Raw genomic sequence first — 25,688 nt, forward strand, 5'->3', positions numbered from 1 at the left:
CACCCGGCTGAAGCCTCGGGGTTGGCAGTATACCATTGGTATCCTAGAGCCCTAAACTTGTCCTTGTCCCTCAGAAATGTGAGTTTCCACAAATCAGCATGTCAGCGTCATTCCAGAGGCCCATCTGACCCAGACGCTCATGGCTTCCTAAAAGAAATACTCTGCTGGCTAACACACACAGAAGGCTCTTTGAGACATCTGGCTTAGCTCTTGAATGGGCAGAGGCTTAGACAGTGCTGCGAAAGGGAACGAGCTTAGAATTCCCCATCTTCCCTGCAGTGCCCTGTCTTAATCACACATCTCGAAGCGTTGCCCACTGGGACACTTCAGCAGGAACTTGGCAGCCATTTTAGAACACACCCCAAACTTGGAGGCTGAGATGCACAGGGTCCTGAGCTGATCTGTGTCTTCTTGTCCAATGACACTGTCAGCCCTGGCTGGTCCCAGGCACCAGAAGGAAACTTAGAAAAAAAGTTTGGAAGGTACATTAGAGCATGGGGCTCCCTGAGGACCAGGCAAAGTCCAGGCTCCCTGCTTGTCTGGGTCTAAGGGCGAGATTTCCTTGTGGCCTTCAGTAGCAATTGCCTCATACAAGTTTGGGGTGTGTTCTTAAATGGTTGCTAAGTGACTACCCAAGGGCCCTCCCCATGCCCCAGGAGGCAACCCTTAGAGGTATCTTCTTAAGATATCGCCCGGCTGCAGGGAAGATGAGGGACTCTAAGATTTTAAGAGCAAACCACATAGGCTCCATGTATAGACTCATAAATTATGTTTAATAGTTCATCTTCATTTCAGAATAGTGGACCAAGCTCTAAAGAGACACTTTCAGCTCATGGACTCCTCACAAAAAGAAAATGCTCGTGGAAATGGGGGCCATTATTATTACTTCCTGGGTTTTCATTTAAATTGATGAAAGCGGAGTAACTTGTCACTTCAGTAGGGAAAAAATGAATATATGAGATTCGTGGGCGCTTCAGAAGTTGCAAGCTATGACTAGCAATGTAAATCTACTTTTTAATGTCTAGTCCCATTCAAAAAACAATAAAAGGAAGGGAAGTCTCTTTGTCTTTTTTGTACTTAGAAGAAACAGATATGAAAAATTGGTATTCTAAAGCGATAGATCAAACAGGATAGTTTAAAAACTTTAGGATGACAATAATTAGAAAGAAATGCATCTTTTGTGGGAAAAATGCATCTTTTGTGGAAAAAAATAGAATCCTTTATATTTCTTTGATGTTGCTATGGAGAAGAGATGTGGTAATGGTCGGAGGTGAAACTTTTCTTCCTATTCTGAAGCACAAATGAATTCTAGACTTCAGTTTCACTTTAATTGATTTATTCCTCCTTTCTGTTTCCTTCCTCTTCTTCCTCCTCCTCTCTCCCCACTTTTCCTTCTTATCTTTCTTCTTCTTTGGCACCATTCCTTCGCTTCACACAGGCTGCACACTGGCTTGTTAATTAGAACGAATGAATGCACTCACTGTCAACGTTGCATTTTAAAAACTATAGATTTTTTTCCCCTCAGAATCTCCCTTCTGCCATTTTGCTTCATATTTCAGAGCAGAGAAATTTCTATTCTTGTGTACTCTTTGTCTCCACACTTTCAGCCTCCACAATTTAGCCTCCTTCCATGTCTAGCCTGGACATGGATGATGTCACACAACCTGGCCACAGCACCTCCATGAACTATCTTGAGTGACTATTTCTCAAATAACAATTTTCTTAAGGCTGAAGACTTTCTTATTTTTATTTATTTATTCTTATTGCACATCCCTCCTTTATTATACCGATCTGAAAAAGATTTAGTAACGCCCCAAATGCGTACTGGGCCCAAATGACAGGCCACGCAACTGGAACAGGATCAGAGCTCGGGTACAGGGAGAGACACCCTGGGCATGATCAAGAGGCCTCTCCCTGCCATGGGGTGAGGACTGGCTTCCGTTGTGTGACTACATGTGGGAGTATTTCAACCACCAGGAAAACCCCCAGAAGGGTTTTTGTTTTGTATTGTAGAAAATAGAGGCCCGGTGCATGAGATTCGTGCACAGGGGTGTGTGGGGGGGTCCCCTCAGCCCAGCCTGCACCCTCTCCAGTCTGGGACCCCTCAGGGGATGTCCGACTGCCAGTTTAGGCCCAATCCCAAACCAGCAGTTGGACATCCCTTTAGTAATCCGGGACTGCTGGCTCCTAACCACTCACCTGCCTGCTGGCCTGATCCCCCTAACTGCTCTCTCCTGCTGGCCTGATTGCCCTAACTGCTCTCCCCTGCCAGCCTGATCCCCCTAACTCAGTGGTTGGCAAACTCATTAGTCAACAGAGCCCAATATCAACAGTACAACAATTGAAATTTCTTTTGAGAGCCACATTTTTTAAACTTAAACTTCTTCTAATGCCACTTCTTCAAAATAGACTCACCCAGGCCATGGTATTTTGTGCAAGAGCCACACTCAAGGGGCCAAAGAGCCGCATGTGGCTCGCGAGCCGCAGTTTGCCGACCACGGCCCTAACTGCTCTCCCCTGCTGACCTGATCGCCCCTAACTGCCTCTGCCTTGGCCCCACCACCATGGTTTTGTCTGGAAGGACATCTGGAAGGTCGTTGGAAGATGTCTGGTATAATTAGCATATTACCCTCTCCTCCGGGGTCACGCCTTAACAAGGCTCCTGCCTCTCCCCCTAAGGATCTCAAGCAGGTCCTTAGTAGTAAACAAAACACTAGCAAAAAACAAAACAAAAACGGAGTTACCACCTCTGGACTCTCTTAGATAAGAGTCTTCCTCGGCTTGGACGAGGTCCCAGGCCCCAGAGGTGCCATCCTGAAGGGGTTGCATGAAGGGAGTGGGCGTGGGAGACAAAATGGCTAAAACAAAAGAGGGAGCCACCGCCCCATCTGCAGCTGCACCCTCAGATGCCTACAGATGCGGTCAGTGTGGCATGTGCACAGGGGAATGCAGAGGGCTGGGCTGGGAGGGAGGTGACCTTGGGAAGGTTGTCCGCCCGCTTGCCTTCACTTCCTGGCCTTGCCCTGGGCAGCCTCAGCCTCCATGGCTTTACCCACAGGCTCTTCACCCCCAGGAACGGCATGGCTCGATGGACTTCAAGTTCTCGTCCAATTCATAGGCAATGGGAAGCACAGCCGGCAGGGGCAGCTCCACGATCGCCTCTTCAGAAAGGCCCCGGATGTCTGACAAGGCCCAGGAGGCTGCTGCCATGGGCTGCAACCAGTACCCGTGTCCCCTCCTTGATGGGAGCATTGTTTTTTCATTCCAAAAGGGCAGAGCGCTGGCAGTGGTGTCCTTCAGACCCTCACAGGAGGGCAGCTGGTCTTCAGCGAGGCCTGCACACCTGTGATCCTTGCTGATGTGGCTGTAGAGGGACGGGCGGGCTCCATCGGTGGTGGTGGGATATCATAGGAGCGCCTCCAGATGGTTACCTGGCCTCGCCACGCTTGGCAGCGGTTTCTGCTTTAAGGCCAGGCTGACCCCCACAGTGCCGCTCATCGACCCGCCAAGTCCTCACTACAGGCAGCCACAGGGGGTCAGTGGCACCCAGCACTGTCCAGAGGGTCCGGATTGCCCTCTTCTGCACTGAGGTGAAGCAGATGTCAAACTCATAGCCGGCATCTCGCAGGGCCGTCCTCCCCCCTCCACCTCCCCCCGCCCATGCTCGCCAGGCTGATTTCTTTTTCTTTCAAGTTATTTGTCCCCTTTTGCTTTGCTATTATAAGTTCGAAATATTTAAAAAATATATATATTTTTTATTGATTTCAGAGAGGAAGGGAGGAGAGAGATAGACACATCAATGATGAGACAGAATCATTGATAGGCTGCCTCCTGCATGCCCCACACTGGGGATCGAGCCCCCAATCCAGGCATGTGCCCCGGCCAGGAATCAAACTGTGACCTCCTGGTTCATAGGTCAATGCTCAACCACTGAGCCTGAGCCACACGGCCGGGCTCGAAATCTTAATGTAAGCGATTCTCAGCACGTTCTCCTTCCTCAATACATAGTTTCTAGACAGCAAAGACTCTTCTCTTATTCTCTGTTGTATCCGCAGGTCCAGCACAGGGCCCGGCGTGTAAATGCCCAGTACATGTAACAGATGTTAGTAAAACAAAGGGGATACCTTTACTGGGGAAACTTTCCTTGCAGACGAAAACTGCCTGTGGTTATTGGACAGTTCACACCTCCCTGCTTTTATTTATCTCTGAAATGTCTAGTTACAGGTAGATGGGAAAGATATTTTTAGTTCAGAAAGAAAGAGAGAAAAGGAAAGGTTATTATGAAATGATACCCAATGTGCATCAGTCTCCCTTCTGCTGGATAAGTTCAAGGACAGTCTCATAAACTGAGGTATTGCTTCTCTCCACCCATCCTGGGAGGGGGCTTCCTTTTATTCTGTGGGGATTTAAAATTATTGATGAAAGGTCCATAGGAAATTTGATTTTTCAAGTCAGGCACGTTCACAAGGTCTTTCCTGCGTGTCCCTGGGATTCTGGAGGCAGTGAACAGTGCCCCTTGGAGAGCGCAGCTAATCCCTGCGCAGATTTAGAACTCCAGGTGGCAGCCGGGTCCTCCTTGACAAAGGGCCGCTTGCCCCTGGCGCTACACCTGTGACAGTTTTCCCCCAAACTCTGAGCTCTGAAGGCTCAATTTAGCATCCGAAAAATTGAGCTGTGTTCTTTCCCTTTAGTGCCTCATTACGAACAATAAAGAGTTGAAGAATGGAGTGTTGGCTGGCAATTTTGCTGTGATATATTGCAGAGCCGAATTCAGACTTGCTGTTTTGTCATCTGTAGGACCTCTAGGTTATTGACAGGAATATATATACTAGAGGCTCGATGCACAAAATTTGTGCAAGAGTAGGTCTTCCTTCCCCCAGCTGCCGGCCCGGCTTCCCTCTGGCACCTGGGACCCAGGCTTCCCCTGGCCGCCGGCAGGCACCCGGGACCTGGGCTTCCCTGGCAGCTCCGGCTTCGTCCTGAAGGTCATCTGGAAGGACGTCCAGTCTAATGAGCATATTACGCTTTTATTATTATAGATCAGTAGGTATTTTCAACTGGAAAATATATAAATTATATATAAATATTTTATATATAAATAAACATACATATTTTAGTAGGTATTTTCAACTGGAACATAGAAATAGGATAGTCACATCCTATGCCCAGTTTACCAAAACCAGCAATCCCTTAGACAAGCAAGGGTTTTGCCGGTAACCCACAGGTAGTGAGCGATGCTAATAGTAAGTGGTGCTTTGCCATTAGAGAACCTACAACCACCTTTCTTTTTATTTATTTATCTTTATTGTTGAAAGTATTACAGATGTCCCCCCTTTTCCCTCATTGACCCCCTCCACCCTGGTCCCGCCCCCTCCCCAGGCCTTCACCGCCCTATTGTCTGCATGTGTGTTCTTTGGTTAATGATTTCCCCCTTCCCTTTCCCTCTGAAATTTGTCAGTCTGTTGCATGCTTCAATGTCTCTGTGGAATCTAATGAACAAAATAGATCCTCTAGCCCAGTGGTCGGCAAACCGCGGCTCGCGAGCCACATGCGGCTCTTTGGCCCCTTGAGTGTGGCTCTTCCACAAAATACCACGGCCTGGGCGAGTCTATTTTGAAGAAGTGGCGTTAGAAGAAGTTTAAGTTTAAAAAAATTGGCTCTCCAAAGAAATTTCAATCGTTGTACTGTTGATATTTGTCTCTGTTGACTAAAGAGTTTGCTGACCACTGATCTAGCCACCTTTCAATGTGATAGGTGGCTCTCTCCCCAGTCGCTAGCTATGCAGCATGAACAGGAATCTTACAAATTCAGGAAGCAGTAAGAGAACATTGCTTACAAGTTCAGGGAAGAGTGTGTTGGCACTCTATATTTTCCTAAGAAGGTTTGTGTTTTCTTCTCAAGGCAAATCCAATCCTGTGACTAGCTTCTACTCTTGAGTCTGTGCCTCAGGGCGGGAAGGAGAGTTCAGAGCCTTCATCACTATAGACCAGAAGTCAGAAACTGTGGTCCATGCCAGGATACATTGAGAGCAGGCAGTCCCTACTGGCTTGCATGCTACGGTAGTTAAAATGATTTGAGCCAGTTGCCAAGAGTGAAAAGCAAAGAGGATTTCACGTAGAAAGAAATCTGAATTTTGGCCCTTCTGAAAAGAAGTAGAAGTTTTGGCAACACTGGGCTTGGTTTCTGACATGGCCATTGGAGTTGGGTAGTGGCTGGCAGTTTACCCCAATCCTGGGTGGCTCCTAGTATGTACCATCCCTTTCTGGAAATTGAAAAAAGGCATCACCTTTGGGCGGATGAGTTAGAAGGGTACCCCATCCAGAGGACGTGGCCCACATGCAGCAGCTTTGGCACCATTGCCGCCACCTCCTGGCACCATTTTGCTCATTGTGAGCCCCCGTAGACATTGGGGTTTGTGACTGCTGCCAGAGCCTTTGGAAGAAGTCTGCCTGCAGCATGCGTCTCGATGAAAGAGGGTGGCTGGAGCACAGAAATGGAGGCACCAGCATTTGCTCCTGTTTCCCTTGGGAAGACAGCTGGACGGTTTTGTAGGAATTATCATCAGGGCTAGGTCTCCCTCTCCTCGAGGTTCACCGTACTTCTGAACCTCCATCCTCCCCTGCACAACCCCATGCTGATTTGCCACTTGTTTATCTTTTCAGCCTATCAGAGGACGTGTCCAGGCAGGATATGGTGATTTCTCCAGCATGACACAAGGGGATGATTCCTTTAATGTACAGAGTTGGAGCAGACGTCTTGTGCCACCTTCGAATTAGCCAATCCCAGTCTCGCTCTCTGTTGACAAGCTGCCCTCATTAAGCCATGCCCCAAAGTGAACCCTGCAGCTACTGACATTGGACAATGCCAAGGAACTAGGGAGCCCCTCCGTGGCCTCCGCAATCTTGAATAATAGTCTCTGTGTGGCTCCCCAAGAACCAGGAGCTGCTTTTACTTAGCATTGAATGACAATCACCAAAATCATTTACGTAGCGTGGCCATCTGTGACACCTGCTGTCTAAGGGGCGATACAATGACATTAATACTACCCCATCTGAGAGCTTGTAAAGAGACTCGTCCTTAAGCACAGTTGGATGATACAATTAGGAGTCTGTTTTGGCAAAAACATGGAATTCAGACTGGGATTGAGCACGGACTCTCACACTCAATAGTTACGTGAACTTGGGCCAGACTTTTAACTCTGTGACCAGCAAAGGAAAAATAGTTAAATTATAACACGGTGAGTGAGAACCTAGAGTGGTTAAGAATTCTGGAGTTCCTTCCCTCCCCCATCTTCCTTGTTGGAGTAAATTGTCAAAAGTCTCAGGTGCAAAAATAGCACCTTTATAACAGAATTTGATTGAATGAGATAGAGCTTGTGTCTAGCGTGTGGTAGGTACGCAGGACCTGACCCCTGGAGATCCCAGCCTGGTGTAACAGAAGCTATCAAAAAGATTGGTTCCCGCCCTCACTGGTTTGGCTCAGTGGATAGAGCGTTGGCCTACGGACCAAAGGGTTCCTGGTTGATTCTGGTCAAGGGCATGGACCTCGGTTGCAGGCTCGACCCCCAGCCCAGGTCTGTCCTGTGCAGGAGGCAACCAATCAATGTGTCTCTCTCACATTGATGTTTCTCTCTCTCTCCTCCTCCCCTCCACTCTCTCTAACATCAATACAAAAATATCCCCTGGTGAGGACTGACCCAAATATATAAATACTGGTTCCCTCTCCCCCAGGCTTGTGTCTTACTGCTTGGGGGACTAAGAATTTGTAGCCAATGGGAGGGACAAATGGTTGCATTGCTTAATAAATACTTAATGAATTGGTTTTATGGTGAAAAGTCTAAACGTATGACTATCATGCTGTTTTGCTAAAGGTCTGGCTTCTTCACTGGGAAGTCTGAGTGGCGAGGTAAAAACAATTTCAGTACTTCAGGACAATGCGATGTTTAAAACAAAAATAAGAAGACTCTCTCTTCAATAATGGGAGTTACTGCCCGCTCCCTTCAGGCATGAGCTCCTGGCTGCAGCAGTCTTTATCTCGACACCCAGATCCAGCACAACACGAAGGTCACCACGCCAGTTTCATCTGGGAAGCTTTGTGGTTGTCAGCGCTGGTTTTTAGGAGAGGACGGGTGGTTGCTATGGAACTGTTCATAATGATCGCTGCCTGCACCTCGATTCCTCATGCTCTCAGTCTCCAATATAAAATCACTTAGACTGGGGCCAGAGGGCAGTAAACAAACTTTCAAGCAGGAATTAACTGGGCGCGGGCATTCGTCTCTTAATGTAGGAAATGACTTTCAATCTAACCTTTACCCACACCAGCCGCTCGGCTCTGTCCAAGGAGCTTCCGGTTTCCTGATCTTGGCCTGAAATGCAGGAGGTTCAAACCTTGATTTTTTTTTTTTTTTTTTTTTTTTTTTTTTGCCCAAAAGCAGAAACATTCTGGGCTTTCATCACACAATACATGTGAAAAAAAAAAAATCTTTATTTTGTGCAGAACTGGCCCTGGTGTGGGTCTTTTATTTTCATGTGTATAAAGAAATTCAGACATAGACTGGATTCCTAATTGGAAAGAGAAAAATGTTCCCGTTGAAATATATATCTATATATTTTAAAAATAAAATCTCATAGAAAAGCGACGTCTTTGCTATATTTCTGTGAGATTTGTGATCCATGTAATGAAGTTTCTTGCTCCTGAATTATGTTTCTAAGATATGGATCTCAGTGCTTATTAATGTACAACCAGGCTTTGGGGGGACACGAATCCCAGGAGCTCCAGGCACATAAGTTAGAAATGGGTTAGTGGCTGGGCGGGGGGAAGACATATCTAATTTGGGGACTTTGCAGCCTCACCAGAATACAAATAATTCAACAATAACACAGAGGAAACAGCTTCTGCGTCCTCAACGGCTCCTCTCCGTGATCCCGGCTGTGTGTGTTTTCCAGCAATTATCTGGCCTTGTTCTCTGTTTATTGCTTAGGATTTTAATGCTTCGAATGTGGAGCATGGAGTAAATGGTTTGTCAGTAAAACCTGAAAAGATGCCTAAGTGTAGTTTTTCACTACACGACATGCGCATCTTTTGAAAAGGAAATGTAATCATCACGTGAACCCTGGACCCTCCACCTCCTTGGCAGCAAGAAGTCATAGCAACCCAGTGCAGGTGGAACAGGCATGCTGAGGGCCATGAGCGAAATGAAGTCTTCCACCAGATGTATGACAGTGCAGGAGACAGAGGTTCATCTGTGTGGAGCAACTGAATGCACAGCCTGATACATTCATGTTTGCAGAGCTGCTTAAGGTATTCTGAGCCCTGGTACCAAACAGTAAAAATGCAGATGGAAATATCAGATTCATCAAGCAGCTGCAATCAATTCAGCTGCTCCCCAGAGCTGGCAAGGTGATGTCAAGAAAGTTAAACTTGAAGAATGAGACTCAGATTCTAAATGAGATCAGGGAAAAGAGAAAGCCGAGTTAATAGGGGAAATCAAGACGGAAACAATCAACATTACAGCTATATTTGGAGGAGAGTTTAAAAATCAATTCTCTCTGCTTGTTCTAAAATTGTTCTGCCAACAAACTGACACTGTTCGGTACTTTTCATTTTTGGTTTATTTAGTCTTCTTTAACACAGCCATTGTTAGCTCAACCATCTAATTCGTGGGGTACATGATTGCAAAAACAAGGATAGCGGTATAGGTTGTGCCATCAATACATTTGTTAAACTTATCTCTTTTATAAGACAAAGCAGTTTGTTAATACTGTGTGGGATTAGAAATTCAGACATAGACTGGATTCCTAATTGGAAAGAGAAAAATGTTCATGTTGAAATATATATCTGTATATCTATAGTTGCAAGGCTACTTATAGTGAGTGGCGAAATCTAAAGGCAGGAATCTGCTCCCTGCTACCTGTCTTCAAACTATAGTTCTATAATATTCTCAAAACATGAGCATTCTGTAATTAAAAGTAGATAAAGCAACATTTTAGTATAATGTTAGGCAGTAGTAAAAATTACCCTATCTGACTATATGTGCATATATACATAAATACTAGCATGCTTTAAAAAGTTAATAAACATATTACAATGATGTGAAATTGACATATAAATAAAATATAACCTGGAATGAAATTATCATTATGTCTACAAAAAAAGGACAAACAGAAGCCCTCCCTTTCCCAAACCTGTTGATTTTAATATCCTATAAACCAACATTACATTTTGAGTGCAAGTGTTATTTCAAATTTGGAAAACATTACATTAAAGACTAGTATGATCCAACTTCCTAGAAAAGGCAGTATGCATTAATTAATTTTGAATATTTATATTCATTCCCAGTGTTAAAGAGACAACATCCTTTTGAGTTTCTTCAGAGGAATATTTCTAATGTCTTTTATATATTTAAAAATACAGCTTTAACACAGTAAAATGTCTTTATATTATTTGAAAATGTTAGAAAATAAAAATATTGTGAAAATATAACATTATTCCAGATATATGAACTTCTTTAGTATTGTTATAAAGAGTGAAATATTTGAATTTAGATTGTAAATATTCTACTTTTAAGCACATACTTTTTTCTCTCTTTGTCTTCATTTTCTTTGGCATTCTTCGTTCCTGTTTTTCTTATTTTCCCACATCTCTTTCTTAGTTTTCTTTTTCTAATAGTCCTGATTTTCCTACATGTCTTACTTCTTTAGCTAAAAATTACAGTTTTTACTTTATTTTCAAGAAAACAACGGTTTCTATTAAGTGGATGGTCAACTAAACTTTTTCTTCTACCTTTTAAAAAACGTGTTTTCTTTTTTTTAAAAAAAAGCAGTTACCCTTTAGCTTAAACATACATGTATATCGTATATCACACACCTGAAAAATACCTAACAGATGCATGGAGTTCTGGGAAATTCCATGTGTTGCTGATACGCTCTGCAGCAAGCTTATGGAATGACCCCAAATCAATCACCTTTCATGACCAGTGTCTTCAGGAGCCTCTGGTTCTTCTAAGCTAAACTGATCAGTGTTTTTCAAGGGCTCCATTTCTTCTGGGCAATCTTGGAGAAATCCTACAGAAACAGAACCTAGGAGCAAATTAGAAATGGAGCCCCTGACAGGCTGCCTTCAGAGCGGATCTTGGTCACGTGTGTGCTGCTACATGAACAACAACACAGTAGTGAGTGGGTAGTGCCAGAGACGCGTGGACGTGTGTTCTAGGCTCCCACTGCCTGCAGGCACCGCGGGGCGCAGTGGGCCTCCCGCTCAGGCCATGTGGCCCACCTGCAGCACCGGGGGCTGGGCGGCCTCCTCTTCGGACTGCTCTGCCTCCTTGGAGTTGAGCGCGTAGCCGCCCTCATAGCGCACCTTCTGTGCCTGTTCCCGGGCCACCAACGACTCCTCATCCTCCTCCACGGTCAAGTCCACGGTGCTGTCCATGCCAGAGTTACTGCCCCGCGAGGCTGCCCTCCCACTCTCCCCCTCGGCCCCCTTCCCTTCGACCAGGACGCTGGAGAGGGATGCTTGGGAGAGACCCTCGGCCAGTGAGCTCCCCTCATGGTCATGGTCATTGGGCACGTGCTCATTGCTGGGCGCGTCTTCGGACTTGGTCTCGTTCTCCCCAGTGCTTTCCCCCTCTGGGACTTTCTTGCGCCCGAAAGTGAGAGGGGAGACCTTGAAGGGGGAGCTTTTCCCGGAGGATGTTTTCTGGTGGTTGGAAGCGAACGATTTCTTAATCTTCTCCCTCCTCTCCACGGACACGATCTTTGTCCCCAGCTTGTTCATCTGCTTCTCGATGTTCTGGCGAGAGAAGGCCTTCTTGAGGCTGTCCACCTTCCGGAGGCTGGACCTTTTGATTTTCTCGGCTCTGCTCTCTCCCATGCTTTCCTCTGCGCTGTCTTCCAGGGCCTCCTCGTCGTGGGCCAACTCATCTTCCGAAGAGAGGTCCACTGTGTGCAAGGTTTCCTCCAAAGACTTGTTCTCATCGCCAAGTTCCTCCTTCCCTTCGTTGGGGCTGGACACGGGCTCTTTGGCAAACACACTGGCGGGGATCTCATGCTCTTCCTGGAGAGATGGACAAGGCAGATTTCACGTTAGTAACGCATTCCCCAAACAGGCCGGAGCGGCCGTAATGCCTGTGCTGCCAGTTTTGGGCAGGATAGAAACCCAATGTTTGTGGCTTCAGTTTTCTAGGACATGAAGAGTTAATTGTCAATCAGTCAAGGCTTCCCCCTCCCCGCAAGCTGGATAAGGCCAAGGGCTCCCCATGGGAAGATCAGGAGGGTTCTGGCAAGGGCTCTATCAGTGACAGGCAGAGGGGGAAGTGGGCTGTGGCTCAGATCGGCCAGGAAGCTGCCTCTATAAAGGAGCTAAAGTAAGTCACTGTGAACTTCTCTCCTACCCAGCTCGGTTCCTGCCACTATCCCACTGAGAAGGAGCCTGGTGGTCAAGTTGGAAGATAAAAGGTGGGGGCAGGGGAGAGAAAACAGGAAGTCCTCAAGTGTCAGACCCCATGTAAAGCCTTGACCAGGTTTCCTCCCCAGCTAGCCGTCGGAAGTAAAGAGAAGGCCAACCTTGGTATCTGTCCCAAGTGCACTCTAGTTCTTCTGAGGACATAATTTTAGAGGAAGGGAAGCAAGGCCAGCCTTCCTGGGGACCCACTCACAAAGCCTGTGGTTTAGTATATCCTTTGTGGGCATTAAAAAGGGGAGGTGGCATACTAGAGCCATATTTAGAGTAGTAAAGGGGAATTATGATGCCAAATGTAGCTTATCAAGCCTCTTTTGTTAAACAGGGCTTCCTGGACAAGAATGCTTCAGCCCCCACCTAGAGCTAAGAGTGAGGAGAGAAGCTCAGGACTCCCCCCACCCTCACCCCAACCCCGACACACTATGCCCAGTACACTTCTCTCTCCAGCTTCTAAGCACACAGGCAAAGGCCTGCCCCTGCCATGTCTCAGGGGGCAGAGCCTGGGCACCTGCCTCCACAGGGCAAGGGGAATGGTTCGCTAGCGTTGCTAAATGGGGAGATTTGAATGTAGACAGACTTGGACCCCTCAGCATGGAAATCTCTTTGATTTTTATATTTCTATTTGAATATTGGAAAACAAGACCCAACTAAATGCCTTCGCATTTTCATGAAAAGAAACAGCACAGTAGAAAGCGTGTGTGACCGGAAGTCTGAATCCCAGGCCTTGCTGTATTGCTACATGGTGTGTGACTTTTGGCAAATAACTTCATCTCCTTGCGTCTCGGTGTCCTCCAGACATGAACAGGAGGATCTGACCTAGATTAGCAGCCTTTGGACTGTACTTGCAGGGACACTAGGGCTCTGCAAGAAGGCCAAGGTGGGCCCGGTGCCAGAGCCCATACCACCTGCTTCCACCAAAGCCGTGATGTTGCCTCGTTATGTTGTGGACTGCCCAGTGCACTTAGGGACTTTAGAAGTCTGTCTGGGATCTAACCTTCATGCAAAGGTCACGTTAACAGTAAGAACTTCCCTTCTCATTTTGCAATTTTGAAAAATTGACATTGTAATTGGAAACATGCTCTAAGAGTGAGCCTACATATTTTTTTAACTTCTTGCTACAAAGGCTAAATGAACAAAGTTTTGATAAAGAGAAGATTAACAATTCCTCTCCTTATTACCACTGAATGGTGTAATTATGGTACTGTCTTCAAAGTCACAACCCTGTGTCTCCCCCTTACAGACCCATACTCATACCTGAGCCCTTTCTAAACTGGCTAGAAACAAAGGGGAAAGTCCTGGGTAGAGGTAAAGAGCAGAATTGCCTGGTTAAATAGAATCCTTGGTAGAAGGAAGATATCACAGATTCCATTTCCTAAAGCTTTCTCCATACCCACCCATTTTTAAAAATTGAATTTATTGGGGTAACATTGGTTAGCAAAACCATATAGCTCTCAAGTGTACAACTCAATGAAACATCATCTGCACACTGTATCATGTGCCCATGGACCCAAGCAAAATCTCTTTCCATCCCCATTTCCCCCCACCCTTTTCCCACCTGCACCCCCCCCCCCACCTCCGTTTCCCTATGGCTATCCCCACATAGTCCTCTGTGTCTATGTGGTATCTATACATGCTTTTTGGCGAATCCCTTCACATTCTTTTATCCACACCCTTCCATTTTGAATGTCAACAAATTGTCAGGGCCTAGCCAGTTTGGCTCAATGGATAGAGCATTGGCCTGTGGACCGAAGGGTCCTGGGTTGGATTCCGGTCAAGGGCAAGTACCTCAGTTGCAGGCTCCTCTCCGGCCTGGGCCCTGGTCAGAGCGTGTGCAGGAGGCAACCAATCCATGTGTTCCTCTCACATTGATATTTTTCTCTGTCTTTTCCCCTCTCTAAAAATCAATGGAAAAATATCCTCGGGTGAGGATTGAAAAAAAAAAATGTCAGGAACACCATATAAAAGACAAAGTTAAAACATAAAAGGAGGATGGGATTCCCACAAATCATTTATGACACGGACTTTTACAGAGAGCAATGTTCCCATGTTTCAAGTCTCAACTCGCCTCTGTTTCATTGGCATGTACTCCCCATGAAGGTGGAGTTTTTGTCTGTTCACTGTTATGGCCCAGTGACTAGGAATAGTTCCTGGCAGCTCAACAGCTAGTTGTTGAATGAGTGCATGTTGGGTTCAGCGGCTTTCTAACACAGCCCTGAGGGTAGCTGGAGCGGAGACACCCCTCCGTTGGCAAGGCTTGAAGCCTGCAAAAGTATGGGCCCTGCTCTGAGTCTAGAAGCAAGTTTGCTGACTGTGGCTGTCGCTGGGAAATGAGAACCTAAGGCACGAGGAAAGCAGTGGTTGCCATTTGGAAGAAGGAGTTTATTCTCAGAGGGTGAGTGTGACTGAACGAGGGTCAGCTGCAGAAGTAGCTAGGGCTCTGATGCTTAGTCCGGAAGCGAAATTACTTGTGGGGTTTGACGAGAGGGTTGGGATGCTTTGACAGGAGTTGCTTGAAGGGAAGGAAGAAACCAGGAGCTCAGGGAAATGTTATTAAAAGTCCTTAGTGGCCCTAGCTGGTTTGGCTCAGTGGATAAAGCATCGGCCTACGGACTGAAGGGTCCCAGGTTCAATTCCGGTCAAAGGTACATGCCTGGGTCGCTGGCTTGATCCCTAGTTGGGGGCGTGCAGGAGGCCGCTGATCAATGATTCTCTCTCATCATTGATGTTTCTATCTCCCTCTCCCTTCCTCTCTGAAATCAATAAAAATATATATATTAAAAAAAAAGACCTTAGTGAAAACGGCAGACATGCAGGTGGAAAACTCAAAATGAGCCTTGGCTCCGTGAGAAGAGGTACATGTGTGTAATCTCCCACGGTAACCAAAGGATTGCCCTGCCAGCTTTCTTTTCTTCAACCTCAAGGCGAGGTAGACCCGGTAACTGGGCTTCTAAAAGAAGTCAACTAATAATTTTGCATTTTTTCTTCAATGTCAATGTTATTATTAAAAAAGCATGGCTGAGCTTAACTCCTCTCTCTCCTTACGTGTCCTCTGAGGACGGTCTGAGCGAAGTGCGTGAGCGTGTGATGGAGAAATGACCTGGGGCAGATTCACACTGCAGAGCTGAGGGCAGTTAAGAGATAGTAGGAACCGCAACGGAATCCTTTTATGCGCTGCCAGGGAAATTTACACAAGTGCCAACTGTGAAAATCAACACAGCAGGAGCAGACATAATCCAGAATGGGCTGGGTGCGTCTTCCTGGGACTGGAACCGAGTGAGATATGTCTTCTTGGCTATCTGCAAGGCGTCTGCGGTCACTTTCATTACTCGAGCCGTGCTTGGTGGTCTGTTCACTGGACAGCATTTATCGCGTGGCTTCTCACAGCATCACGCTGAGGGTGAGCCCTTTGCCTCTCCTAGTCACGCAGGAATCTGTGAGTGTGCAAGCACGTGTAGGCCTCGCCTTTCCATGATGTCTGTGTAGGAGCAGCACAATACCGACACTCTTCAAAAGCTCCATTCTTTAGTAAAATGCATGCATGGTATTTAATACGAAGTGACTGTTGTGATGGAAATTGAACTTGAACCTCGGACCGTGGCTCCTCTGTCACTGCACAGACCCCCAGGCGCCCGGTCTCACCTGCACACATGCCTTGCTCAGGACACGCACCCCTCAAGGACACACTTGATATCTCACCTCCCGACAGGGGAGCTTACACTTCTGCCTTTGGCCTCTGGTCCTAACGTCTTTGACCTACTTTCTCGGAAGATTCCAAGATGGTTGGCTCTTTCAAGGGGGATGACCAGATATACACCCTCAGTTCTGTCACTGCTGACTTATGCTGCCCATGTATCGACTAGGGGTTGTGATTCCTTCGCGTGGCGTTAAGAATCCCTTGGGAGTTGCGTTGCTTCCTTCGGAAGTTGTACCAGCTGACTATTTGCCCTACAGATTCATTGTCATGAAGACACCCAGGCTCCACTGAGGACCTGCTCCTGGTTCTGATGTTTCACAGAAACCCTCAGGAATAGTCCAAAGGAAGGAAGAATGGAACAGAACACTTCAAGCATACACGGATGACACGCTTGCAAGAGAAAAAGATTGGAGAGAGCTCTTGAGCAGTGGCCTTTTCCCTTATACTTCCGCTCGTTTGCTGTTTATATTAATTCTCTTGAACTAATAATTCCAGTTGTGCATATAGACATCAACATAGAGAAACTTGCCGACACGCGAGGCACTTTTTGGGTTGGGACGCGTGGAAGCGAACCTTTGCACATATACACAGCTATGGACACTTTCAAAGACAGGGAGACTGTATGACTAGCGTTTGAACAGGAGGCCACAGTAAGTCCTTTAAAGCTTGAATAAAGAGAGACAAGCCAGCGGCTTGCTCTCCTGTCACTAACGTATCACCCCTGTTGTTAGAAGACAATAACAAAGGCTGTCATCGTCCCAGCGGGATGTGGTGGCATCTTGGAGGGATATGAGGATCATAAATTTATGTCCATGAAATGTTTTATCCAATAATCTCTAAATACTAGTTATTAAAATGGAACGATGCCCACCTGACATTCTGATTTATGGGCCTCTTTTACACATTGATGGCTCTCTCTGATTCGTGTTGCTGAGGTATAGATTGCCAAGTGGATAAAGCATTGATTAGAACTGCACCCGAAGGCAGCTGCTGGTGGGAGCGGCAAGTCATAAGAATAAAAAGCATTACTTACAATCCCCGAGCAGTCTTTCACATTCGGGAGGATTTAAAAGTTTCATTATTTTTCAGTGTTATCAAGGGCTCAATTCTTTTTTAAGATCACACTGGTTAGGTGTTCTTTGTTACACACCAAAAACACAGAAGACAAAGCAAAACCAAATCGCACTGAATTATTGAAAAGCTGGCGTAGACAGCCCAGTGAACGTGAACTTTGCCCTCGTGGGATCAGAGTGTTTGTTTCTACTGATTTCACAGTTCAGCTCTGTAATTTCTACTGTTAATCAAATGAAACCTGCCCAGTGACTTTGCTTCTCAGGGCCTTTGCTTCTTTGATATAAAATGAGGTTAAACTAAATGATTATTAAGGCGCTTTCCAGCTCTACATTATCCGATTCTGTGACATTAACCTAAATAACCATGAAAAAGAGTTAACCAACGACGGACGCAATCCCATAGTATCCTAATGCCAACCCCGTTTTGTTTCACGCAAGAACCAAAACCCTGAGACCTGAGCTGCACGTGAGAGCAGGTTTCACCCAATTCAAACACATACAGATTACCGAGCAGCAGAAGGCGCATCGCTCACTTGGCAGGGCTGCGTCTGGGGGCTTGGTCATTTAACACACGGAAGTGAAGATTCTTTGGAAGACATACCAGCAATAATCAGTTATTTCCCATAAAGTGCCTGAGGGAGGGCTGGCATTCAATAAGTGTAAACAATAACAATAAGAACCAGTATTTTGTTTCTCTCATAAACTAAAGGGCACCGGGGAAGTGGCACGTTGAAACCAATATTCCATTATGGGACCATTAATCAATGTGATATAAACACCACGCGTTGTCCTATAAAGGGTGTTTTTTATGATCTGGGCCCTGCTTCTTGTAAGTCTGAATTAACGTTGCAGGTTGCAGAACAGTGGCTTGGGATAGAGAAAGGAGTACAGTCTTTAAAAAAAAAAATCCATTTAAAAACAGTCTGAAGGTGCTACCCTTTTAGCAGCTTTCTAAAATTCTGACCTCATTGAAGGGACCCAAAAGATGAATATCTGAACACATTTAAAGGCTTGATTCTCCACGAATGTATCCACAGCAAGTACCTAACCTCTACTCTTTTCACCCAGTTTCACAATGTTATGTGGGTGAAAGTGTAAGCTGTCCACGAGGACCTCATTTTCTCTCTGGATTTGAAATAATTCCCAGACTGCTTTTTCAAATAATCATCAACTAACCCCTTAAGAGGCCATCATTGGGCCCCGCACCCCCAGGCAGGGTCAGTTACCTATGAAATTCTAGTCCCTTCAATCAGCAGAGAAAATTCCCTCTTAACTGCATATTCACTGACTTTCCATAGAAATCCTATTTTTCAGTAAAAAGCTAGCCTGCCTTACAGGTGGAGAATTAGCCTTATTAGTCTTCAGCGTTTGCTTTTTGATCAGGAACGCCGCTGAGTCTCATTTCACTTACACTGGGTCCTGTCACAGTATTCTGAATTGAACATTGATCTGATAGAAATGTAGAAAGGAACGCTGCTAAGTTTAACAAGGATCTGACAATTTCCTTTATTGCTTGAAGGGAAATGAATTTTGGCCAGTTTTAGATACTCCTGGGTTTATAATCTGAGGTAATGACTAAGGCCTGAGAGGCTTAACCTGTAAATTCAGCACAGGTTCAAATAAACAAATGACACGATTTAAACAGGATACACTGAGGACAAAGTTTGGCATTTTAGACAATGCACACGTGGAAGCATGTAGGTCCAGCCAGCCAACAAACCGGCCAATCCAGAAGCACCTGCAGATTTGGGAGGACATACCAGGAACTAACACACTAGACCCGTGGTCGGCAAACTGCGGCTCGCGAGCCACATGCGGCTCTTTGGCCCCTGGAGTGTGGCTCTTCCACAAAATACCACGGCCTGGGCGAGTCTATGTTGAAGAAGTGGCGTTAGAAGAAGTTTAAATTTAAAAAATGTGGCTCTCCAAAGAAATTTCAATCGTTGTGCTGTTGATATTTGGCTCTGTGGACTGATGAGTTTGCCGACCCCTGCCCTAGACACGTGATCTTCTAAACACCCCAGCACCAGGTGCCTCATATCAGTAACAGCTTTCCTTCCCCGCTCTCCTCCTTCACTCTCACATGAACGTTTTGGTCGTAAACTAGAAAACCGATGGATTCAGTACAGGAAAGACCAGCATAATAGTGTTCAACTGACTGGAAGTGACAGCCATCACGTAAAGGTATGAAGTGGCCCTCGTACCTTACCCGCCCTCCGCCCTCTCTGCCGATCTGGGGAACAGCGGCCTCTGCCACACGGTGAAGGCGGGGCTGCTGCCAAGAGGGTCTGTGTGGGGAAGGCTCTGTGGGAAGGTCCTTTGCTTTCATGGAGCGGTGGTGACAGGATACGGATTTCAACATGGTAGTTGTCATACAATGTATGGTAGGGAGTGGGAGTGTGTAGGTGTGTGTGTGTGTGTGTGTGTGTGTGTGTGTGTGTGTATGTGTGTGACTTTTAATAAATCTCAACTGAAAAAGAATAAGCAGCCGAAACCGGTTTGGCTCAGTGGATAGAGCGTCGGCCTGCAGACTGAAGGGTCCCGGGTTCGATTCCAGTCAAGGGCATGTACCTTGGTTGCGGGCACATCCCCAGTGGGAGGTGTGCAGGAGGCAGCTGATCGATGTTTCTCTCTCATCGATGTTTCTAGCTCTCTATTCCTCTCCCTTCCTCTCTGTAAAATATCAATAAAATATATATATATATATAAAAGAATAAGCATAGCTATTTTAAGATTCTGGGTAGGGCAAGGTCAGTTTTTACTCAAGAGGCATATTTATTAATTATTATTTTTATTTATTTATTATTATTTTTATTTTTAAAAAATCTTTATTGTTGAAAATATTACAGATGTCCCTCCCCCCGCCCCCGCACTGACCTTTCCCAGCTCAGCCCCCCCATCCCACCCCAGGCCTTTACCACCCTATTGTCTGTGTCCACGGGTTATGCATAGATGCAGATAAGGTCTTTGGTTGATAAGAAGCACATTTCTAACCAAGCAAACTGTAGCCCCCGCTCCCTGCAAATGCATTTCACATCCACCCAGGAAGAGCTTCTTTCTCTTCCTTGAGTTCTTACACCAGGCCAGTCACTAGCCATGTTAAGTGTTATTTCCTGGATTCCTCACCCTCAGAGAGAGCTAGGAGGGGGGAAGCATTTATGTTTAAGAGCACAGACTTTGGAATCGGTCAAACCCCAGCTTCATCACTTGCTTAATAAATAACTTTAGACAAGATATAAATATCTCAACACCCTCATCGGTAAACCGGGGGGGAAGTGAGATAACGCCCAGAGAAACGCTCAGTAGTGTCGGCAGGGCTTACTAAGAGCTTAAACGTTCTTTGCCCTTATTAATATCCTCAGTGCACAGATGAGGACACACGCGTGGAGAAGCTACAAAACACGCACACGGGTGGCGAGTGGGGGAACTAGGATTGGAAGCAGTGTCTGATGGCAAAATTAACCTTCTCGGCCCCCGTGCTAAGCCACTCTCTAACACAGTGATTGTTTTGTCCACCGGCACACTTCCTGCCCCTGAAACCCTCGCTTTAAGAAGGATCAGGAGAAAGAGCAACCCTTCCACTGAGGAGCAGCACTCGCATTTGTTTCTTTAAATAACCACCAGGCGACGCCTTGAGAGTTGAGATTTCGAATATCCTTTAGGCTAAGAAAGGATCTTACGGGGCTTAAGAAGGGCCCAGTTCCTTGCCTCCTAAACGGCTCTTTTCAAAAATAAGTGTCCTTGGGGGCTGCCGGCTAAGAGGCCCAGCGCGGAGCTTAAACATGTTGCCTTGGGTTCTCTTCGCTTCCCCCTGGGTCTCGAGCGCCCCTGTCTCACCTTTCACTCACCATCTGCAGAATTTCTTCCCTTTCTGACTGCAATTTCACACCTGTCAACCCAAAGTGACAAAACAGGAGGCCGTGGCCAGGCTTCAGCGGCAGTCTCTGTCTTTAAGTCCCCAACGATGGTTTATCTAACTGTCAGATGTAGAATTCTCTCCAATTTTTAGTCACATATCTTCTCTATCCATCCCCCCAACCTCTACAGGTGTCTGTGGCCAATCAAAACAAAACCCGATCCCTACAAATTGTGTTCTTCCTCGACTAGATAAACACTTGTGTTTTTCCTTCTAAACTGAGGGCCAGGTCAAGAGTTATTCTCTTTGGCTCATACTGGAAGGAGGGAGATTTCCTCTAACAGGTCTGCGCATGTTTAGTATGGTGTGGAGGTGAGTCTTTAACTTAGCAATGCTTCCAGAGCGAGATTTCTACTATCTTTTGGGCTAATCAATTAAGGACCTTATATGGCTTAAGAGAGAGAACAGTTACGTATCTCTTCCGTTTATCTGGTGCATGAAAAGCTATTCCATTTGCATTAAAAGCTAAAAAACTTCCAGCTGCAGAAAGCCTGCAAGGTGTAGGAAGATGTCAGCTGCCTGAAGCTTTAGGACAGCAAGTGCGATTTGGGGAGGACAATGGAGCAGCCGGATGGGCCTGTCCTTTTCGGGGGGAAGGAGGCTGGGGCTCTGACTTGGCAGAGCGGATTCGTTTAGGAAAAGAAGGCTCCCTTGGTTTCAAGCCCCATTTCCACATCTCTCTGGGGAGATGAAGGCTCTTCTGTGTGCCTTTCACAATCAGACAGTGGTCACAGCCTCGCCTCTCCAGGGCTTTGAAATCCTCCCCTATTCACATGCTCACAAGGAGACAGCCCTGGGGCAGGGAGGGACGGCGATTGCTTCCTGGGGTCCCAGCTGGCGGGGTCCACTGGGCGGAAGGCTCCCGGCAGTAGGCAGGGCTGCCCTTGGATTCACAGATGCCCACCGCCTGGCGGAACCATGGCCCACGCAGATTCCCTGTCCCCAGAGAGCCTCTTGCTACATTCATTGCATCACTGAGGCCGTAAAAAATTCGGCAATCATTGGACACAGCAAATACTCAAGACCAGCCTTTGTAGCTGGAACTGATCGCCCGGCTTTCATTTTACTTGGCAGTGTGTCTCTGCGCAGCGAGAAGCACATCTGGGGTGTTTGCAAGGAGCTCTGCTCTGTACTGTGAGTGCGTCCTCTGCTAGAAAGGAGCTCAACAAGATCGCTTGGGCCAGAAGAGTCCTGGAAGGACGAGGCTAGTGAACTTGCCTGGAATGAGCCCTCAGTACTTGCTTAGCCCCCAAAACACTGGTAGCATTTGGACACAGGGAGACTAGACACAGTTATGAGTTTCACTTTTTGATTTAAACAACAACAACTCCCCCCCTAACAAACGAACACCTCACATGCTTACCTCACTTGCCCAAAGAGTTAATCAACAGCCACTGAACGACTTGGCCCTGTCCAGCTGACAGCGGCAGCCAGCGCCCCGGTTCATAGGCAGGGAGACAGATGGGTTTGCCTGGGGCGCCGGCACCTGCTCACCTTCCAGAGCTGGATGGAGGCCATCCAGGTGTTCCCCGATATGTGACCCTGCCCAACTAACCTCGGGGGCATCGGCCTTGAATGTGGGCCTCGGGGACCGGCAAGGTCACCTGTGTGCACAGCTTTCTCCTCTGCCTGCTGAAGGCGGACAGGGACAAGCCTGTGTGTCTAAGCCCTGCCGGGCAGGACAGATGGACAGATGGCGAGAGCCAGGCCCACTGAGCTCAGGAATGCGAGCGGTGGCTGCTGCGGGGAGGTGGGGGGCGGGGGGCACTGACCTGGAAGATGAGCACCTTGAAATGGTTGCGGCGCAGGAGCTGGGCGTGGTTGCTCTCCAGCCGCTTCACCTGCGCGCACTGCCGCTCCAGGCGCTCCCGGACCGCACGCGTGTGCGCGCTCACCTTGCGGGACTTGTCCAGCAGCTTGCTCACCGTGCTGCCCGTGGAGGCCTGGTACTTGGACAGCTTGGTCAGGTCGTTCTGGATGCCCTTCACCGAGCCCTCCAGGCTGATCTGCCGCTGCTCCATCTTGTGCTGGTTCTCCTGCACCACGTCCATCATCCTCACCAGCTTGTCCAGGAGCGTGAGCACCGTGACCGCGTTCACCTGCGCGTGGTCCCGGGGGGCCTCGTCCGTGCTGCCCAGGTGCAGGCTGGGGCTGGGCGTGGAGGAGGGCGCCGGGCTGGGGCTGGCTGGCTTCTCCGGCCGCAGCTCGGAGCCCGGGTGCTGGGACTTCTCGGCGTGGGCAGCGTCCTCCCCCATGGCCGGGCAGGTGGGCAGGCCCGGTCCCTCTTCTTGCTCCGGGGAGGACGGTGGCGAGGGGCGCAGAGCTAGGCCGGCCGCTTGGAGCTCAGAGCCCGGCTCTCCAGCCTGGAGGGGTTCAGGCAGGCAGGCACCGGCTGCACTGACCTGGGCCTGCACCCCGGCGGCTCTTAAAAGCCCGCTCCACCCAGGGGGAGGCGAAGGTCAGAGGAGAGCCACTCGGGGATCAGAGGCATCGCACACTTCCTCGCGCTTCCTCTGGGCGCAGGGCACTTTCCTGCCGGGCCAGCTTTTCTGTCCGACTCCTCTTCCCTTTTAAAAAGAAGTTGAATGCCATATTTCAGTCATGACTTCATCTAGGGGCGGGGAAAGCACGCTCACCCGGCCAGCTCCTGGCCTCCAGTTGGCCAGCGCTGGTAAACTTGTCTCCGGCTGCTATGCTACAGATGCAACAGAGCGGCTGTTTTGTTTTTTTTTTTCCTCCTTCCTGAATACAAATTATTCTAACGGAAAGTATTGTTTGCATTTGCCCTGGACCTGCCCGATGGACTGCAGAACGCCTGGTGTCCAAGGAGATGGGAGGGGTCAAGTGTAAAGGGTACTGGCAGCCCAGCTTGGGTTGTTCGTTGGCAATGTCTGAAGGAAGGGAAGAGACCCTGGTAACCACAGGAAAGGAGGCCAGTTCTCCGTCACAAGTTCTTCTTGTAACTGGAGAGCAAGATCAGTCAAAAGAGACTGAACCTCAAGGTTGTTAAAACGTGTCATTGTTGCCCAGCCCGGTGGCGTGGCTCAGTGGCTGAGCATCGACCTATGAACGAGGAGGTCACAGTTCAATTCCCAGTCAGGGCACCTGCCCGGGAGGCGGGCTTGATCCCCAATGTGGGGCGTGCAGGAGGCAGATGATCCATGATTCTCTCTCATCATTGACGCGTCTGTCTCTCTTTTTCTCTTCCTCTCTGAAATCCATAAAAACGTATTTTAAAAAATATACTTTCTTCTGGGAAGCAAAATTGAAAGAGGAACCCCTCCCGCTCCCCCAGGTAAGAAAGCCTGGTCTCTTTAAGAGCCTACCATGCCATTTGTTTGAACTGGTTTAGAATCACTGCTGAGAGACCTTCTCAGAGGCCCCCTCTGCAAGGCACTTACGGACACGTGCCCAGAAGGGGGCCGCCAGGCGGGCTGAGTTGGAGTTTCTAAAGTGCTTCTACATCTGACATTTCCAAATTCCTGTGCAGTGAAGTGGCACACCTGTTCCCAGCCGGGCCGCCCCCGCCCAGCCCTGGGGAGCGGGCCTGATTTCCTAGGACGACTTGACATGCTCGGGTTGGTTTTAAATGCATTCAGCCTTCGAAAGCGCTTTCGGCAGGAAATTTGTAATAGGCCTTCGACGAACAATTTTGAGAAGCACAAATGCCAGCTCCTGTGTTCAGGGATTGATGATGGAAAAGTGCCATTCTTCAATGGCAAGGCCTACCCGTCAGCCATCAATCAGAGGGTCATTCGCTGTCACGTTTATCGAATTTGTGAGTTTCTGTTATCTGTGCGGTCCGATGGTCGGTGAACTGTCCAGAGGATACAATACAGCGTATTCTGAGACCTGCCCTCGGTGGGTATACCTGTTAGTTAGGGAGATGAATTAAGCTATTCACAGAGGCCACAGACGTTTCCTCACATAATTGATACCTCCCCAAACCAACTTCATGTTTTATTAAAAAAAAATTTTTTTTAAATAGATTTTTATTGATTTTAGAGAGGAAGGGAAAAGGGAGATAGAAACATCAATGATGAGAGAGAATCATTGATTGGCTGCCTCCTGCATGCCCCCTAATGGGGATCGAGCCCACAACTCAGAATTGAACCGTGACCTCCTGGTTCATAGGTTAATGCTCAACCACTGAGCCATGTTGGTCGAGCTAAAGTGAAAAAAAAAAAAAAAAAAAAAAAAAAAAGAACAAAACAGTGAAAAGATTTGGTTGGAACTATAAAAAAGGTAAGACAATCATTAAAATTAATTTACCTTACATTTAACACATTTTAGTTGGTCAATGATGTGCTAAATGTTAGAACAAAGGATGAATCAAGTGCTGATTTTGAGAAGCGTAATTTTCTAACCAAATTATATGGTCTCATCCACAATATCCTTTTACATTTGATTTCAGTGGGCAAGTCATAAAGAGGGTCATTATTGCAAAAATATTTGAAGATTTCATCAGTTTCCCAAGAGCCTCTCTTAAATCCTGACATTCAAATTAGTCCCTTCGGAAGCAGTTATTGTGCCATCATCTGTGAGG

The 25,688-nt window shown here is 47.3% G+C and overlaps 1 protein-coding gene and 1 pseudogene across 2 annotated transcripts; both read right to left on the bottom strand.

Moving 5' to 3' along the window:
- Positions 1-3,005: 3,005 nt before the first annotated feature.
- LOC308249571 (phosphoglycerate mutase 1-like) lies at positions 3,006-6,357 on the bottom strand (annotated as a pseudogene). The gene is made up of 2 exons: positions 6,314-6,357; positions 3,006-3,635 (listed from the first exon to the last, which is right to left on the bottom strand). The product of its transcript is annotated as a phosphoglycerate mutase 1-like (transcript).
- A 2,065-nt stretch (positions 6,358-8,422) lies between these two features.
- Positions 8,423-23,836, bottom strand: CAVIN2 (caveolae associated protein 2). The gene is made up of 2 exons (XM_080670932.1): positions 22,915-23,836; positions 8,423-12,054 (listed from the first exon to the last, which is right to left on the bottom strand). The coding sequence occupies exons 1-2, from the start codon at positions 23,395-23,397 to the stop codon at positions 11,257-11,259; spliced, it is 1,281 nt and encodes a 426-aa protein (XP_080527058.1). The 5' UTR covers positions 23,398-23,836; the 3' UTR covers positions 8,423-11,256.
- Between the last annotated feature and the right edge of the window lie 1,852 nt (positions 23,837-25,688).

This window comes from Plecotus auritus, assembly GCF_963455305.1.
Source record: "Plecotus auritus genome assembly, chromosome: 5".
NCBI lineage: Eukaryota > Metazoa > Chordata > Mammalia > Chiroptera > Vespertilionidae > Plecotus > Plecotus auritus.